Source organism: Hemiscyllium ocellatum, chromosome 25 (assembly GCF_020745735.1).
Source record: "Hemiscyllium ocellatum isolate sHemOce1 chromosome 25, sHemOce1.pat.X.cur, whole genome shotgun sequence".
Taxonomy (NCBI): Eukaryota; Metazoa; Chordata; class Chondrichthyes; order Orectolobiformes; family Hemiscylliidae; genus Hemiscyllium; species Hemiscyllium ocellatum.
Window position 1 is genome coordinate 36,121,745 of NC_083425.1, and position 18,492 is coordinate 36,140,236.

General features: G+C 42.7%; 1 protein-coding gene across 4 annotated transcripts in view; it reads left to right on the forward strand.

Moving 5' to 3' along the window:
* Nucleotides 1-18,492, forward strand: part of llgl2 (LLGL scribble cell polarity complex component 2) — a 96,329-nt gene that overhangs the window by 49,772 nt on the left and 28,065 nt on the right. For 3 of the 4 annotated variants that reach the window (XM_060844220.1, XM_060844221.1, XM_060844222.1), the window contains exons 6-11: nt 885-1,003; nt 3,324-3,482; nt 14,427-14,589; nt 14,692-14,824; nt 15,262-15,316; nt 17,135-17,289. In XM_060844220.1, coding sequence (XP_060700203.1) covers nt 885-1,003; nt 3,324-3,482; nt 14,427-14,589; nt 14,692-14,824; nt 15,262-15,316; nt 17,135-17,289 — 784 coding nt within the window. The remainder of the gene's footprint in view (nt 1-884; nt 1,004-3,323; nt 3,483-14,426; nt 14,590-14,691; nt 14,825-15,261; nt 15,317-17,134; nt 17,290-18,492) is intronic. The other variant, XM_060844223.1, reaches the window with a different exon arrangement.

Sequence of the window (18,492 nt, forward strand, 5' to 3'; positions counted from 1 at the left end):
GCTTTTTCTTTCCCTCTCTATCTTCTGTACTTTCTTTTCCGCTTGTACTGGTCCAAAGGCTACATTGATTTGAGATGTTCATTTCAGTGCAAGTCCAACATTAGTAACTATATAGAACATTGCTTCTAGCAAGTGTAAACTGGCATTCTGCTCCACTCAATAAATTTCTTTAACACAGTGTTTGACTAAGTCACAAAATGTTTTCAGCAAAATAAGTTTTGGTCGTTGAAGAGGGAAGTGGACAGTTTTATTACCCCAGAGACCAGTATTTAGAACATTTTTTAGTATTTTTAACATTAGAAGCCCTGACTTTAGTATTATGGGGGAGAAAGTGAGGATGAGAGATGAGTCGAGTGGGGTGCTGGGAAAGCACAGCAGGTCAGGCAGCATCCGAGGAGCAGGAGAATCTGTATTTTGGGCATAAGCCTTTCCTGATGAAGGGTTTTTGCCCAAAACGCCAGCTCCTTGGATGCTGCCTGACATGCTGTGCTTTTCTAGCACCCCACTACTCAGTTTGCAAATGTCACTCAATTCAGAGTTTAAACTCAACACCCAGATTATAGTCCAAAAGGTTCATTTGGAAGTACTAGCTTTTGGAGCACTGCTCCTTCGTCAGGTGCTGTAAAAGCAGAAGTACTACTATTGCTAATTTCCAGGCCAAAAATGGGATTACAGATATAATCTGAAATTGCAGAACTCTGTTGTGAAATGCCTGAACTGATAGGGTGATGTCCACCATACCTAAAATTGAGTTTCAGTGGCTCGGGGGAGGTGAATGAAAAGCATCTTTCACTACATGCCCTGCTTGACTTCATGTTTGAGCTGGTGGATTTTGTATGACATGATCTGCAGCATTGGTATGTGGCTATTTTTTTATATTGCAGGGTCAGCTGGTCACACTCTTGGATGACAACAGTCTGCATTTATGGAAAGTGAGGAAAAGCCCAGATGGACTGAGTGTCCTAAAGGAAGAATCTCATTTTGATTTAAGAGGACAACCTGGGTAAGAGTTTAGACTGGATCAGTTCAAATCCAGGTGTGCATCAGTGGTCTTTTGATACTTTAAATAGCAATTTGATTTGAATGTTTGCTCTGCCGGAAGGTTTCTTAAATTTGTCACTCTGAATGTGAAGAAAAATAAAATTAGTGGTCATAGTTTGCAGCTTGTCATGTGTTCAATTTTTATTCTGACTGACCAGGATGAGTTTATATGATTTTAAGTAAATGTTGGGCCCTGATATTCACTGGCTATGGTGGCATAATTATAGTCTTACTGGACTAGTAATCCAGAGGCCCAGACTAAAAGTCTGAGAAACATGGATTCAAATTCTACTAAGTTGGATGGTAACATTTTAAATTCTGTTAACAAGTCAGAAATACAAAACTCAAGTCTCAGTTTTCATGGTTACCATATTTTAATATTGTCAACTGTTTTAAAATAAAACCACCATCTGGTTCATTCATGGAAGGAAACTTGCCCCTTTGCCTGGTTGGTTATTGTGATTCTGGAATATTAATATCCGAGCACAAACAAGCTGGAGTAGGCCATTCAGCCCCTCCGCTTTCTAGCCATTCAACAAGATATGGCTGATCTGCCCTAGGTCTCAACTCCTTCGTAAAACCTCTTCCTTTTATGTTCTAAATACTGTTTTCAGAAGCCCAGCAACCATACCTCCTGGGGTGCTGCACTCTCTCTCTCTAGGGGTAGAAATTGTGTTCAAGCTCCATTTTTAATGTTAGTGTCTCTTATTTCTAACTATATCACCCTGAGTTTGCACCAGTTGGTCTTTCTTTATTCCCTTCCCTCCCCCATCTTTCTTCTCTTTTTTTCCCCCCCCCGCCCCAACCCCAAGTGAAAGCATCATCTCACAACTACCCTGTCATAGCCTTTTGAGAATCTTATGTTTAATTTGGATCACCCCTCATTATACTAAATTCTAAAAGCCTAACCTGTTTCACTTTTTTTTTCAAAATAAGTCCACTCCTTCATGTCAGGAATCAACATAGTAAATCTGCTTTGAACGGCCTTCGATCCCAGCCTTTTCTTTTTAAGATGGGGATGAAAAGTGTATATAATTCACGTGGCCTAATGAGTATCCTGTACAGTTGTAAGAAGACTCTCCTATTTTTAAACTCTATCCCCTTGAAGGCCAATTACCTGCTACGTCTATGTGCCAACTTTGTGTCTAATGCACAAGTACATTCAGATTCCCCACCACTTTGCTTTTTTTTTGAAAAGCAATTTTCTCTATTTAATTGCTGGTCGGTCTTTTTGATTCTTCCAAGCAAAATGAATGATTTCACCTTTTTTCTACATTTTCAACTCTATCTACCAAACACTTTATTGTTTGTCCTCCACATGAGGACACCTTCCTACTTAATTTTGAATTGCCAATTTGAACACAGTACTTCTCCTAAGTCATCAGTAGAAATTGTAAATAAAAGACTTAGCCTTGTGGCATGCCACTAATCTTTCCAATTCGGAAAATTACCCAGTAATCTGGACTGTTTTGTGTTTAACCAATTCTTGATCCATACTATACGTTACCCTCAATACCATAAACTCCTATCTTAAGCATGAACCTTTTTTTAATGTGGCATCTTAGCATGTGTGTTTTGGAAATTCAGAAATGCTACACCTGCCTATTTTCACCCCCCCCCCCCCCCCAGCCCAATGCTGTTTGTATAACCTCCAAGATCATTCACAGCTTCGACAACCGTTGTTTTGTGAAAGGAAAAACAATGTTGACTCCTTTTTGATAACACTAAGGCCACATAATCGTCCTGCTATTTATTCCTTAAGAATGAAGTCTAGACTCTTCCCAACAACCAATGTTGGGCTAACTTGTCTAGTTTTCTGCTTTCTATCTTGCTCCCTTGAAGAGGAGGTCAAAATAATTATTTTTCAATCAGCTGGAACTGTTCTGGAATCCATGAAATACTGGAATATTTTGATCAAAGCTTCTGCTTTCACTGCAGCCACTTCCATTGAAAGCACTGAAAGAAGGCCACTGTGTCCTGTGTATTTTGTTTCTTGTCTGCATAGTTCCGTAGATTTCTCAAATACAGTCTCACCTAGACTGTTAGATCTTTCTTCCCATGACAACCTTACTTAATATTTTTGGCAAGTTTCTAGTGTCCTCAACCATGGACGCAACAGATTTGGTTTAAATTGTCTGCCATTTCCCTGGGTTTAATGCCCCAGTTACATCCTCCATTCTGCGCCTTTCAGCAGTGAAATAACTAAGTTCATGTTTCTTGATTTTTGCTATCAGATCTTGCCTGTAACTCTTGTTGTCTGTGACTTTGTTCCCTGTTTACAGTGCTCCACCAAGTGTCACTACAATAACTGTAGTCCTCCCTCATTCATCTGGTGATGTGCTATTTTTGGGGACAGAAGGTGGCTGTGTGTTTGTAGTGGAACATCCATCTTTGAGAGAGCAGGAAGAGAGAACCATCACCCAGGAGGCTGTTCTACAGAAGTAAGGGCTCTGTTTATCTTTCCACCAAAGACTACCACTCGCCTGCTTTACCATCCATTACTATAGGTTGTGATCTGATGGTGTTTTGAACAGATTGTATGGCATAAGAGATGCTGTCACTCATCACTCCATTTATTTTCTTAAAATAATAGGTTGAGTCACTGTCTGATATTTGCCAAGATAGATATAAATTTTCCTTTTTTTTTGTTTTCTTTCTCTGTCCTTTGTGCCTACGTTCCTTTTCTCCTTTATGAATTTATGAACTGTTGCGCATAAATTGGTAAGACTTTCTCAGGGAAATGCACGACAGCAACATGGCAGTTTGTTTATGGAACCCTTGCTGTGAGTGCTGGACAGGTTTGTCCCACTGAGACAAGGAAGGGACGGTAGGGTGAAGGAACCTTGGATGAAGAGAGATGTGCAACATCTAGTCAAGAGGGAGAATAAAGCTTAAGGATGTGGAAGCAAGGATCGGTCAGGGCTCTAGAGGGTTACAAGGTTGCCAGGAAGGAACTGAAGAATGGACTTTGGAGAGCGAGAAGGGGACATGGAAAAGCTTTTGTGGGTAGGGTTAAGGAAAATCCGAAGATATTCTACACTCGTGTGAGGAACAAGAGTGTGGCCAGAGTGAGGATAGGACCGATCTGGGATAGTGGAGGGAACTTGCGTCTAGAGTCAGAGGAAGCAGGGGAGGTCCTTACTGAATACTTTGCTTCAGGATTCACTACTGAGAAGGACCTTGTCATTCGTGAGGGCAGTGTGAAACAGACTGATATGGTCAAACAGGTTGATAAGGAGGATGTGCTGGAAATGTTGAAAAGCCTGAGAATAGATAAATCCCCTAGACCAGATGGGATATATCCAAGGTAACAATGGGAAGTGAAGTAAGAAATTACTCTGCCTTTGGCAATGATCTTTTGTCCTCCCTGTCCATTGGAGAAGTGCCAGATAATTGGAGGGCGGCAAATGTTATTCCCTTGTTCAAGAAAGGAATAGGGATAATCCTGGGAAATACAATCTTGTCAGTGGTGGGCAAATTATTGGTGAGGATTTTTGAAACTGGATTCATGATTATTTGGGAAAGTCTGTTGACTTTGAGAGTCGGGATATTGACAGGGCTTAAAAAGGGAGGGATGGAGTTCAACCTGGAAGAGTGAAGAATTCACTTTGGAAGGTTGAATTTGAATGCAGATAACAAGGTTAAGGGCAAGATTCTTAGCAGTGTGGAGGAACAGTGGGATCTTAGGGTCCATGTCCATAGGTCACTCAAAGTTGCCACCTAAGCAGTTAGGGTTGTTAAGAAGGCAAACGGTTTGTTGGCTTTCATTAACAGGGGGAATTGAGTTTAAGAGCCAGGAGTTTATGCTGCAGCTTTATAAAGACCACGCTTGGAGTACAAAAGAACTTTAATCTGAAAAAGATGGGCGGGCACTATTTCATTCAGACAATTGATTATTCAGTTAATTGGTTCAATGCCTGTCCTCTGGGGCTTGGAGTTTTCTGTTTTTAAGTTCGCTCCCCAGTCAGGAGATGACAGTGTGAGCCCTACACCCCATGCCGCCCACACCACCCCTTTCCCCTGGTTGCCCCCCAATCTCGTCCAACAGCGCTACTGCCCCCTCTCCACCCAGCCCCCCCCTCCAGGGCAGCTGGACTGGACCCAACAACAAGGCGGCTCCGGCTGTTGATTTTTAGGGGGTGAGTCTCCAAATAGAGCACACACATGGTACGTGCACACCTTCTTACTGCAATGTTTTGACAGGTTCCACCTTTGCCCTGTACTGGGGAAGTGGGGTTTAGAACTCTGTAGAACTCTCTAGGGAAAGTGAGATCAATCATTTGGAGATGGTGCCTAGGCTCCCATCAGTCCAGGACTGTTCTCGGCAACATTTCAGGAAGCAGATCAGTATTGGAAACACATCTTTGATGCAATGTTTTTATCAGGACCTCGATCTCCTTTGGGTAATGCAATATTCAGATAATCAAGGTTCCTCTGTATTGCGTTCAGTTCTGGTCCCCTCACAGGAAGGATGTGGAAGCTTTAGGGAGGGTACAGAGAAGACTTAGAAGGATGTTGCCTGGACTGGAGGGCATGCCTTCTGAAATAAGGTTGAGGGAGCTAGGACTTTGCTCATTGGAGCGAAGAAGGATGAGAGGTGACTTGATAGAGGTGTACAAGATGATGAGAGGCACAGAGTGGATAGCCAAAGATGTTTCCCCATGGCGGAAATGTCTATCATGAGGGGGTATAATTTTAAAGTGATTGGTTTTGGGGAGATGTCAAGAATCTACCTCTGACACAGATGGGTGGATGGAATACACTGCCAGCAGTGGTGGTAGGATCCAATTTACATTAGGGACATTTTAAGTGAATAGTGTCATAGAGATATACAGCATGGAAACGGACCCTTCGATCCAACTCGTCCATGCTGACCAGATATCCCAACTCCATTTAGTCCCACCTCCAAACCCTCCCTATTCATATACCCATCTAGATGCATTTTTAAATGTTGCATTGCACCAGCCTCCTCCACTTTCTCTGGCAGCTCATTCCATACACGTACCACCCTCTGCGTTTTTTTTATAAAAAAAAAAGTTGCCCCTTGGGCCTCTTTTGTATCTTTTCCCCCCTCACCCTAAACCTCTGCCCTCTAGTTCCAGACTTTCCCACCCCAGGGAAGAGACTTGGTCTATTAACCTATCCATGCCCCTCCTGATTTGAAATACCTCTATAAGGTCACCCCTCAGCCTCTGACACTGCAGGGGGATAGGTATATAAATTATAGTAAAATGAAGATTATGTATGTTGGTTTGATCAGGGTAGGATGAAAGGTTGGCACAAAGAGGGCTGAAGGGCCTGTACTGTGCTATAGTGTTCGATGTTCTAATAACAAATTCCCATCTGAATCTCTGTCCCGCTCCTGTCAAGCATTTCAAATCCAATCACTCCATTCTCTATTTAATCCCTGGTTCCTTTGTCATCTTTAAATCTATGCCTCTTGCTTGTTCCTTCACTCACCCAGAAGTAGTTTTTAAATTTATTCTCCCTGAGCAGTTTGGTTTTTTTTAAATACGCTTCCTTTTGAATCATCACCATGGTTATCTCCAGAGCCTCAACATTTCCTAGTCTATCTCAACTTGTTCTTTTTGTAACTCTGATCTCCCCATAAGTCACCCGTTGCTCCCTTGACCTACTCCCAATCCTGCCTCAAGTCTACCGTCAACCACTCCTCAGAAACAAACTTCACCCTCAAGCTGAGAATAGTTCACAGGTCGGCACAACATTGAGGGCCTGTTCTACACTGTATTGCTGTACGTTCTAACTCCTCTCTCCTTACAAACTGCATCCTCTTTTAGCTTAATTTTTCCTCTCCAAGCCTTGATTACATGGCCTCCTTTTCAACATGTGTTGCTCCTTCCCCTTACTTGTGCTTGAAAGCCTCAAATCATGTTTTTGTCTCTGGCATTGTTTTTAAGTGGCTCCTATCAACATGATAAGCTCAACTGATCAGTCACATGTCATTTATTTTAAATAAGCTCACTTGTAACTGGTTGAGAAATAGCGCTGATTACATTGATCAATAATCTTGATATGGAAGATTGCTGGGGCTTCAAAATACTTACCTGGACCAATCCTCCATGGCTAAGAATCAAAGTAAGAAAATGATTTCTCCGAATCTAGCTAATCAAATGGGTCAGAGAACCAAAATTGCTCAAATCTCAACAGGTCTGGCAGCATCCGTGAAGAGAAATCAGTTAACATTTCTGGTTTGGTGACCCTTCTTCAGAACTGATTGGTAGCTGGGAAAATGTTGGATTTTATACAGAAGGTGGGGTGAAGGAGGGGGAAAGCAGTTAATTATCTCTGGATAGAGTCTAAAGTACGAGAAGAACAGTTGGATAGACAAAGAAATAGATAATGATCTGGCGAGGAGTGTGAATAGCTGTTAATGGAGACTGTTGGTGGCTAACAATAGGTAGTGTGTAGTGGTAGATTGTGAGATAACAAGGCCTTGTGTGTGTGTGGAAGGTGGGATGGGGGGGGGGGGGTGTGGTAGTTGAGATTGAGACAGGACATATGAGTTCAATAACTTTTTAAGGCTTTGACTCTGAGTCCAGAAGACCACAAGGTCCCCAAGAGGTCTTGATCTTGTTCTAGCAGCTTGTGCAGAGCTTTGCTGGAGCTCTGCAGCAAACCTGAGACAGATATTGGCCAGGGAATGGGGTAGTGCGACGTGGTAGGCAACTGGAAACTTAAGGTCATTTTTGTGGACAAAATGGGTGTCTCCTGCAAAGCAGTCACCCAGTCTATCCTTCATTTCCCCAGCATTGAGACCATTGTGAGCAGTGAATGCAGTAGACTAAATTGAGAAGTGCAGGTAAAGTGCTGCTTCACCTGGCAGGTGTGTTTGGGTCCTTGAATATTGAGTGAGAAAGGAATGGGGAAGTGATGCACTTTTGGCAACTGCATGGCAAGGTGCTGTTGGGAATGGACCAAGCTGTTCTGAAGGGAACTGTCCCTGTGGAAGGCAGACAAGGGAGGGAGGGGGCTAAAAGGTCTAAAAAATTGATAAATCTCCTAGCCCAGATGGGCTACATCTGCAGATTGAGGGATGTGGCTGAAAAAATAGCTGAGGCGTTGGTTGTAATCTTTCAAAAATCACTGGAGTAAGGGAAAGTCCCAGATGATTGGAAAATCACTGTTGTAACTCCATTGTTCAAGGAAGGGTCAAGGGAAAAAAAAATGGAAAATTATACGCCAATTGGCGAACCTCAGTTGTTGGTAAAATTCTAGAATCCATCATTAAGGATAAGATTTCTATATTCTCATACTGGGAGAGTATGGGTAAGTGACGTTGAAATGCCTATCAGCAGGAGTGGACTCGATGGGCTGAGTGGCCTTCCTTCACTCCTATTTCTTATGGTCTTATGGTTCTTATGTGTTTGGAGGTGGCAGAAATGGTAGCTAACTATATTCTGGATATTAATGATGGTGGGTAAGGACAAGGGGGACACTATTGCTGTTGGGGGAAAGAGAGGGAGAGAACAAAAGTGCAGGAGATTGGTTGGAACTATTTAAAGGCCCTGGAAACAATGATGCTGGTGAATTCTTGGCTGAGCAAGAGGGTGGAGGCTCCCTTGTAGAAGATGGCATCAGAACATGTCATGGAGACAGGGGATCTGGGAGAATGGAATAGTCTTTTGGAAGCCAGGTGCGCAGATGTGTAGTCCAGGTAACTGGCCAGTCTGTCCCTAGAAATAGAAACAACAGATGTCAAGGAAGAAGGAGTGACAGCTGGACCCAGTGAAAGTGAGGGCAAGGTGGAATTTGAAAGCGGAATCAATTAAACCTTTCCAATTCCGGGCGAGAGAGAGAAGCAGCATTGATGTTATATTCAATGATATCCGAGTTGTGGGTGGGGTTGGAATAGAACTGGAGCAAGGAAAGTTCCATGTACCCCACGGAGACAGGTATAATTAAGGTCCATGTGGGTACTCATGGCCACACCTCTGAACTGAAGAAAATGAAGGTGGTAGGTGGGGATGGTTCAGGCCTTCACTCCAGGAAGATGCAGAGAGCCCTGATACCGTCCTGGTAGGGAATGGACATCAGAAGGGTTTATATTTCCATGGGAAAGAGGTGGCAGCTGGACCCTGCAAGTCGGAAATTCCAAAACTGTTGTGAAGTGTCAGGAATTGCAGGTGTAAGTGGGTGGGAACTGGACTAGGGCAGAAAAGACTAGGTCAGTGTAGGCACAGATGAGTTCTGTGGGGCAGGAGCATGCAGGAACAATGGATCTGCCCAGGCAGTCCTGTTAGTAGATTTTCAGAAGCAGGTAGAAGTGAGCGGTGTGCTGTTGGTATACTATCAACTTGGAGGCAGTGCAGGGGAGACCATGTGATGAAATGAGGTCAATGTCCATTGTTAACACAATGGTCTGATGTTCCATGGTGAGGTCATGGTCCAGGGGAGATGGGAGGAGATACCTGCAAGCTGGCCTTCAGCCTCTGCAATGTAGAGGTCAGCCAGCCAGTTTACTACAAAACCACCTTTTTTGGTAGGCTTAATCACCAAGTCAAGGTTAGATCTGAGTGCACAGTGCAGTCAGTTCAGGAGGTGATAGGCTGGAATAAGTGGGGGGGGGGGGGAAGAAGAATTCTTGCCCAAAGAAGTGGGTATAGAAGAGTTCGATGTCATGCCATGCCTGAAATTCATGATGGGGGATGCAGAACAATAAATACGAGACCTTTTACTCAGTATAGAATGCTCAGTATCAGAGTCAAAGTTTAGGAGGAATGGTGATTGTGACTGGAGGTCTTAGCTTTGCAAGAGTTGGCAGTTACAACCCCGAGAGTCTTGTTGCAACAGTGAGTAATGTTGCTGTCCAAAACCTTTTTTTTTGAGGTGTTGAGATGTTGAATTCTTCCCATTGTTCTACTGAAGAACAGCAGTTGGGTATTCAGAGTCATAGAGATGTACAGCATGGAAACAGACCCTTCGGTCCAACTCAACCATACCGACCAGATTTTCCAACCCAACCTAGTCCCACCTGCCAGCACCAGCCCATATCCCTCAACCCTTCCTATTCATATACCCATCCAAATGCCTCTTAAATGTTGCAATTGTACCAGCCTCCTCCACATCCTCTGGCAGCTCATTCCATGCACGTACCACCCTCTGCATGAAAAGGTTGCCCCATAGGTCTCTTTTATATCTTTCCCCACTCACCCTAAACCTATGCCCTCTAGTTCTGGACTACCCAACCCCAGCGAAAAGACTTGCCCCTCATAATTTTGTAAACTTCTATAAGGTCACTCCTCAGCCTCTGACGCTCCAGGGAAAACAGCCCCAGCCTGTTCAGCCTCTCCCTGTAGCTCAAATCCTCCAACCCTGGCAACATGCTTGTAAATCTTTTCTGAACCCTTTCAAGTTTCACAACATCTTTCCGATAGGAAGGAGACCAGAACTACACGCAATATTCCAACAGTGGCCTAACCAATGTCCTGTACAGCCACAACATGACCTCCCAAATCCTGTACTCAATACTCTGACCAATAAAGGAAAGCGTACCAAATGCCTTCTTCACTATCCTATCTACCTGCGACTCCACTTTCAAGGAGCTATGAGCCTGCACTCCAAGGCCTCTTTGTTCAGCAACATTCCCTAGGACCTTACCATTAAGTGTATAAGTCCTGCTAAGATTTGCTTTCCCAAAATGCAGCACTTTGTATTTATCTGAATTAAACTCCATCTGCCATTTCTCAGTCCATTGGCCCATCTGGTCCAGATCCTGTTGTAATCCGAGGTAACCCTCTTCGCTGTCCACTACACCTCCAATTTTGGTGTCATCTGCAAACTTACTAACTGTACCTCTTATGCTCGCATCCAAATCATTTATGTAAATCACAAAAAATAGAGGGCTCAGCACCGATCCTTGTGGCACTCCACTGGTCATAGGCCTCCAGTCTGAAAAACAACCCTCCACCACCACCCTGTCTTCTACCTTTGAGCCAGTTCTGTATCTAAATGGCTAGTTCTCCCTTTATTCCATGAGATCTAACCTTGCTAATCAGTCTCCCATGCAGAACCTTGTTGAACGCCTTACTGAAGTCCAGATAGATCACATCTACTGCTCTGCCCTCATCAATCTTCTTTGTTACTTCTTCAAAAAACTCAATCAAGTTTGTGAGACATGATTTCCCACGCACAAAGCCATGTTGGTGACCCCGAAATCAGTCCTTGCCTTTCCAAATACATGTACATCCTGTCCCTCAGGACTCCTTCCAACAACCTGCCCAACATTGAGGTCAGGCTCACCGGTCTATAGTTCCCTGGCTTGTCTTTACCACCCTTCTTAAACAGTGGCGCCACATTTGCCAACCTCCAGTCTTCCGGCACCTCTACTGTGTCAATCAATGATACAAATATCTCAGCAAGAGGCCTAGCAATCACTTCCCTAGTTTCCTACAGAGTTCTCAGGTACGCCTGATCAGGTCCTGGGGGTGTATCCACCTTTAACGTTTCAAGACATCCAGCACTTCCTCCTCTGTAATCTGGACATTTTGCAAGTTGTCCCCATCTATTTCCCTACAGTCTATATCTTCCATATCCTTTTCCACAGTAAATACTGAAAATATTCATTTCCTTTAGTATCTCCCCCATTTTCTGTGGCTCCTTACAAAGGCCGCCTTGCTGATCTTTGAGGAGCCCTATTCTCTCCCTAGTTACCCTTTTGTCCTTAATATGTTTGTAAAAACCTTTTTGGATTCTCCTTAACTGTATTTGCCAAAGCTATCTCATGTCCCCTTTTTTGCCCTCCTGATTTCCCTCTTAAGTATACTCCTACTTTCTTTATTCTCTTTTAAGGATTCACTCGATCTATCCTATCTATACACTGATATATGCTTCCTTCTTTCTCTTAACCAAACCCTTAATTTCTTGAAGGGCTTATGCCCGAAACATTGATTCGCCTGTTCCTATGATGCTGCCCGACCTGCTGCACATTTCCAGCAACACATTTTCAGCTCTGATCTCCAGCATCTGCAGTCCTCACTTTCTCCCCTTAATTTCTTTAGTCATCCAGCATTCACAACACCTACCAGCCTTCCCTTTTCACCCTGACAGGAATATACTTTCTCTGGATTCTTGTTATCTCCTTTCTGAAGGCTTCCCATTTTCCAACCGTCCCTTTACCTGCAAACATCTGCCTCCAATCAGCTTTCAAAAGTTCTTGTCTAATACTGTCAAAATTGGCCTTTCTCCAATTTAGAATTACAACTTTTAGATCTGGTCTATCCTTTTCCATCAATATTTTAAAATTGATAGAATTACGGTTGCTGGTCCCAAAGTGCTCCTGCACTGACACCTCAGTCACCTGCCCTGCCTTATTTCCCAAGAGTAGGTCAAATTTTGCACCTTCTCTAGTAGGTACATCCACATAGTGAATCAGAAAATTGTCTTGTACACACACAAGAAATTCCTCTCCATCTAAACCTTTAACCCTATGGCAGTCCCAGTCGATGTTTGGAAAGTTAAAATCCCCTGCCATAACTACCCTATTATTCTTATAGATAGCTGAGATCTCCTTACAAGTTTGTTTCTCAATTTCCCTCTGACTATTGGGGGGTCTATAATACAATCCCAATAAGGTGATTATCCCTTTCTTATTTCTCAGTTCCACCCAAATAGCTTTCCTGGATGTGCTTCTGGGAATATCTTCCCTCAGCACAGCTGTAATGCTATCCCTTATCAAAAATGCCACTCCCCCCTCCTGTAGCATTTGTATCCTGGAACATTAAGGTGCCAGTCCTGCCCATCCCTGAGCCACGTTTCTGTAATTGCTATGATATCCCAGTCCCGTGTTCCTAACCATGCCCTGAGTTCATCTGCCTTCCCTGTTAGGCCCCTTGCAATGAAATACATGCAGTTTAATGTATTAGTCCTACATTGTCCCTGCCTGCCCTGTTTGTTTGACTCATGTTTGTTCTCAGCTGTACCCGTCTCAAGTCGATCTCTTTCCTCACTATCTTCCTGGGTCTCACCCGCCCCCGCACCTCCCCCACCTTACTAGTTTAAATCTTCCCAAGCAGTTCTAGCAAATCTCCCTGCCAGTATATTAGTCCCCTTCCAATTTCGGTGTGATCCATCCTTCTTGTACAGGTCACTTCTACCCCAGAAGAGATTCCAATGATCTAAAAATGTGAATCTTTCTCCCATACACCAGCTCCTCAGCTATGCATTCATCTGCTCTATCCTCCTATTCCTGCCCTCATTAGCTGATAGCACTGGGAGTAATCCAGATATTACTACGCTTGAGGACCTCCTTTTTAAATTTCTGCCTAACTCTCTGTAATCTCCCTTCAGAATCTCAACTTCTTCCCTTCCTATGTCGTTGGTTCCAATGTGGACAATGGCATCTTGCTGGTCCCTCTCCCCTGTGAGAGACATCCTTGATCCAGGGAAACAACACACCATTCTGCTTTTTCTCTGCTGGCCACAGAAATGTCTGTCTGTACCTCTGACTACAGAATGCCCTAACACAATTGATCTCTTGGAAGCTGACATACCCCTCATTGCATTAGTCAGTCTCACCACCATAAACTTGGCTGTTCGTGCTACGTTCTCCTGAGGATCCATCACCCCCCCCCCCCCCCCCCCCCCCCCCCCCCACCCCCCCCCCCACGCGCGCACACACCAATTTCCAAAACAGCATAGCTGATTGAAATGGGTATATCCACAAAAGATTCCTGCCCTAGGTGCCGACCTCTCTCACCCTTCCTGGAGTTAACCCATCTAGTGAATGTACCTGAGATTGCACCCCCCCCACAACTTCCTATAACTGCCATCCATCACATACTGTAACTGTTGCAAATTCCTCATCGCTTCTATCTGTCTCTCCAACCTATCCACTCGAGCTGTTGGATGCGAATCTCATCAGAATTTATGGCAGAAATAATCCTCAGTGACCCTTACACTCTCTTTAAACTCCCACATCTGACCAGAAGTACATACCACTGCAAAGGCCATTTTTGCTTCACAATCTACAGACCCAGAAAATAACACCATCTTATTCCTCTACAAACACTGCCCCAGGTTAAATTAATAGCTATGGCTTATATCTTAAGTTTAATCAAGCAACTTGTCTCCAAAAACACATGAAAAAATCCACTATACTCACTACTGCAGCCTTTCTCTTGGACAGACTTAAAACAACAACTAATTTCTCTGATTCTGTGCTGTGAGCTTCGCCCAACAGTTCCTCCAAGATTAGTTGTGATTTTCACTGTTTGTTAATTTTCCCAGATCCCTCTGGTTTATTTTCTTTTTGGTTTTTTTTTGCCCCAACTACCCAGTTGGAGTGAGGGGTGAACTTGAGTGAGGGTTGGTGGGAAAAGAGTTAACAAATTTTGAGTAGTAATAACCTATTTCTATTCTTCCTTCAGAGTGCCTGATGATTATCAAAGTAAACGTTCTTTGGGATCTGTGGAGGCCCTGGAGGAGAACCCAAGAAACCCCCATCAAATACTGATTGGATATAGCAGAGGCCTTATCATAATGTGGGATTTGCAGACTAGTGAAGCAACACATCAGTTTTTGGGAGATCTGGTATGGTTTTCTTTACATAATCTGTTCTGAGAGTATGGATGGGCTGGGAGCTGTGAACAATCCTTTGAGCACTTGGTGATCTTATCTGTTTGCCATCCACAGCAGCTGGAGAGTGTGACCTGGCAGAGGGATGGACGGCAGATCATCAGCTCCCACAGTGATGGTAGCTACTGTCAATGGCCAGTATCAAACAATGATCGATCACCACAGCCTTTAGAAAACAAAGTGCCTTATGGTCAGTATGATCCTGTGGAATAATGTCACTTATGGCGAAAGCCAACAAGGAGACTTCCTAAAAATATGAACTGGAAAGCTTAGTGGACAGGAAAACCTGAAGTTTACTGCATGCCCTGTACAATTTGTGTCCTGCCTTTTCTTAAAGGAATTACTTGTCCAGTTCATTGATATTTGTCTGCAGTCAACTAACTCAGGACAGACCAGGGCAGAGGCTAGTGGAAGACAGGCTGAGGAAATGCAGACGTGTAAAAGAATTGCTTGTTACTGTTGGAGCTAAACATGAATTAAGACATTATAAACAATTTCGCAAACTGTATTTGACCTGGCTTTTGGTAAATATCGCCGTGGGATGTGCAGAAACCAAGATATTCAGCTCCATGTGATCTCTGGACTCCAGATCTGTTACTAAGCCTCTTTCTACTTCCTTGTCCACAGGTCCTTTTCCTTGCAAAGCAATTCCAAAGATTCTTTGGCTTACAACTAAGCAAAGGTAGGTTGCTGCTGTTTATCAAGCTTTGTGCAGTGTATGACACTAGTACAGAGGACTGGTAAAGGCCAATATCTTGGAATAGGAAGGATGTGGGGATAGAAGTAAGAAAGCAGGAATGAAGCAGTCTGTTCAAGTTCAGAATGCTTTTACATCAAGGCACATTGTGATAAATAAGTGAGCTGCAGACTTGGGTTCTGCATTGTGGCAGTGGAAACCTGGATTAAAGAAAATTGCAAACTTACTGACTTGTAGCTAGGAATTTTGGGAAGGGAAAATAACAGTTGGCAATATTTAATCAAACTGTTATACTGTTGGACAGGATGGTTTGAGGGATAAATGACAGTTTCTTTGACTGGAATTAAGGAAAATCAATACTGACTGGATGCATGCTACTGCCCACACAATAGTGAGGAAAGAAAAGTGAAGGGGCAAAACCGTTGCAAGAATGAAAATAATTTCAACTTTTCTTGTCCAAAGAGAATGGGATAGTAATGGTAAAGGGAAAAGGAGCAAAGTTCCTGAAGGTATGCAAGATAACTTTTCTTGGTGCTTAAGTGGAAGGCATGGCCTTAGATCTCATTCTAGGGAATGAAGTTAGACGAATGATTAATGTTTCAGTTGGGGGACAATTATCTTTGTTTGCCCATAAGTATTATGAACACTATGAGCTAGTTTAAAAGCTCTTAACTGGGAATGGAAGCTTCAGTGAACTGAGGGCATCTGATCGAATGCATTGCAAGCAAAATTTGATCCGTAAACAATAATTGAATAATGGGAGGCCTGAAAGAAGAGAGCTCTTGGACAATGTACACATGTTGCTGTGGTTGGGATGTGGGGAGAGTAATCAAATGTGTTTGAAATGAGGTTAAAATAAGATAGGAGCTTTTGATGATGAAGTCCAAAATCCATTAGTGAACCAAGATGAATAAAAGATTTTTCCAAATGAAATAGGAAAACAATGACAATAAGTTAGTGTCTCGTGTGAAAAGGAACAGTCTTTTCATGTAAATGCTGGAAAAGCAATTAGAGATTATTTTAACGGTCATTAAAGCTGAACAGGTTGGTTTTGGAGATGCTCGACTTGGCTAAAATACCAAGTGAAGACTTTGGATCTGCTGTTCCTGAAGAGGATGCTGGTAGTGTACCAGTGAAAGGGATGGTTGCAAGGTTGTAAATAGAATAAAAATAGATAGAAGATCCAACTGTCAGTCTTCAGCTAGTATGCCCCTGTATGTGGAAGCAAAATCTCCTAGTCTTCTCAGTATGGAAATCGTGGAAGTTATGCTTGCAGGGTTCTGATCCTCCAAGCATGGGATTGTGCCATAAGACTGGAAGATTGCAAATGTTCTACTGTGTTTTTTTAAGTATGGTGAGAAGGACAAACCTGGCAATTAAATGACCAACTGGGCAACTACAGATAGCAGAGGAGACAGTTGGGGTAAATTTTAATTGATGTTTTGGTAAGATATGGGCTAACAAATACAAGCCAGCGCTAGTTTGTTGAAAACAAATTGTTTGACTTGCTTATTTGACGACTTTTGAAGTGACATACAAGGTTACTGTATATTTTAAAAGGTGTTTTGGTGAAGTTTCGCTTCATAGATTTGCTCGTAAATGTGATGTCTGTGGGATTAAAGTAACATGAGCAGCTTGGATACAAAATTTACCAAAGGATGAGGAGGATGCTGGGTTGGTGTGATTTAAGCTCTGGGTTTTATTTTGAAATCTGAGATATTCTTTTAGACCTGTATTTGTATCTATGTTGTGCTTGAAGCATTGGAGAAGATTTCAACAAGTGGGAATGTTGTCTTTCTGCAGGACTCCTTTCATCATCTTCAAAGGAGGGATGCCTCGGGCCAGCTATGGTGACCGACATTGTATCTCTGTCCTACATGGCTCCAAGCAGATTGCGTTTGACTTCACTTCTCGGGTCATTGATTTCTTTGTTGTTGATGAGGGTGAATCCAAATCTGGTAAATATGTTTAGTGTTTGTCCCTTTTTTGTTTTTTAAGTTGTGAAAACTAACATATTCGTCTACAAAAAAATAAATGTTACATGATCCATGTATTCTTGTTGCCACCAATCTTGTGTATTTATGCACGCTCACTAGTGTGTTGCTCTGCCACTGTTTCTGAGCAAGAGCCTGTAAATCAACAATGTGTATACAAACCTTCTTAAGTCAAAAATTGAACCATACAGATCAAGCACCTGACACAATCTTCTGCAATGCAACTTTAAGATGGTGAACTTTTTCTGTACCAGGTGATGTTTAATGAGGAACTAGGTATTGGGCTTAGCTCTGTATCTAGCTCCACATTGTACCTGCATTGGGAATGTTTGTTGATTTTGATGTTTTTTTAAGTAATTAGCTTTGAGATTCAATTTAGTAGTTGCTGAGCTAATCAAAAGTTTCAAAATTACACTTGGAGGTTTCTGCTGTATCATTCGGTTCCAACTTTTATTATACTTGGAAAACTTAGAATTGGTTTGACGTTTCATGAGGTCATTATAGCTTCCTTTACAGGAAGCTGCTGACTGTTAGCACCCTTTAGATCACCCGTCATTATTTCCTGTGGTTTAAAAAAATCACATTTAGTTTGACTGCTTACATTATTGAAATGTAGCATTTTGGGTTGAGTCATGCATACTTGAAGGGGTTCTAGTAATGTTGAGAGAGAGTATTTGTGATGTTACATCATGGCTCCTTAACCTTGGGCTGAAAGATATAATCAAAAATCTCAGCAGAAGGAAGATGGTGCAGGTTAATCCCCAAAGATCTGCACCAAGAGGCCTCTGATGGGCCTGGCTTGTGTGTTTATCTCAGGCTGCCGTTTTTGTTTTGAGGTTACTTGCATGATGGTCACTGATTTTCGCGATTTTTAAAAAGTGGCTTTCGGTAATTGGGTAAAAAGTGCACCAGGTAATTCATCAGCTGGACTAATTTGTACACTAGACGATGAATTCCTGCATGCCATCAATTCAGAACAAAAATGTCAGACTTGCTCAAAGATTAGATCATTGGTCACATTTGATTATTATATTTATATATACCAGTAGTGATGTTCATCTACATATGTTGTGATCAGCAATATATAGATAGTTAAATGTGAATGGTATGGCTTCACTTGGTAATGTAATTTGCAAAGCAATGTCTGCACTGATGTGCGCCCTGAAT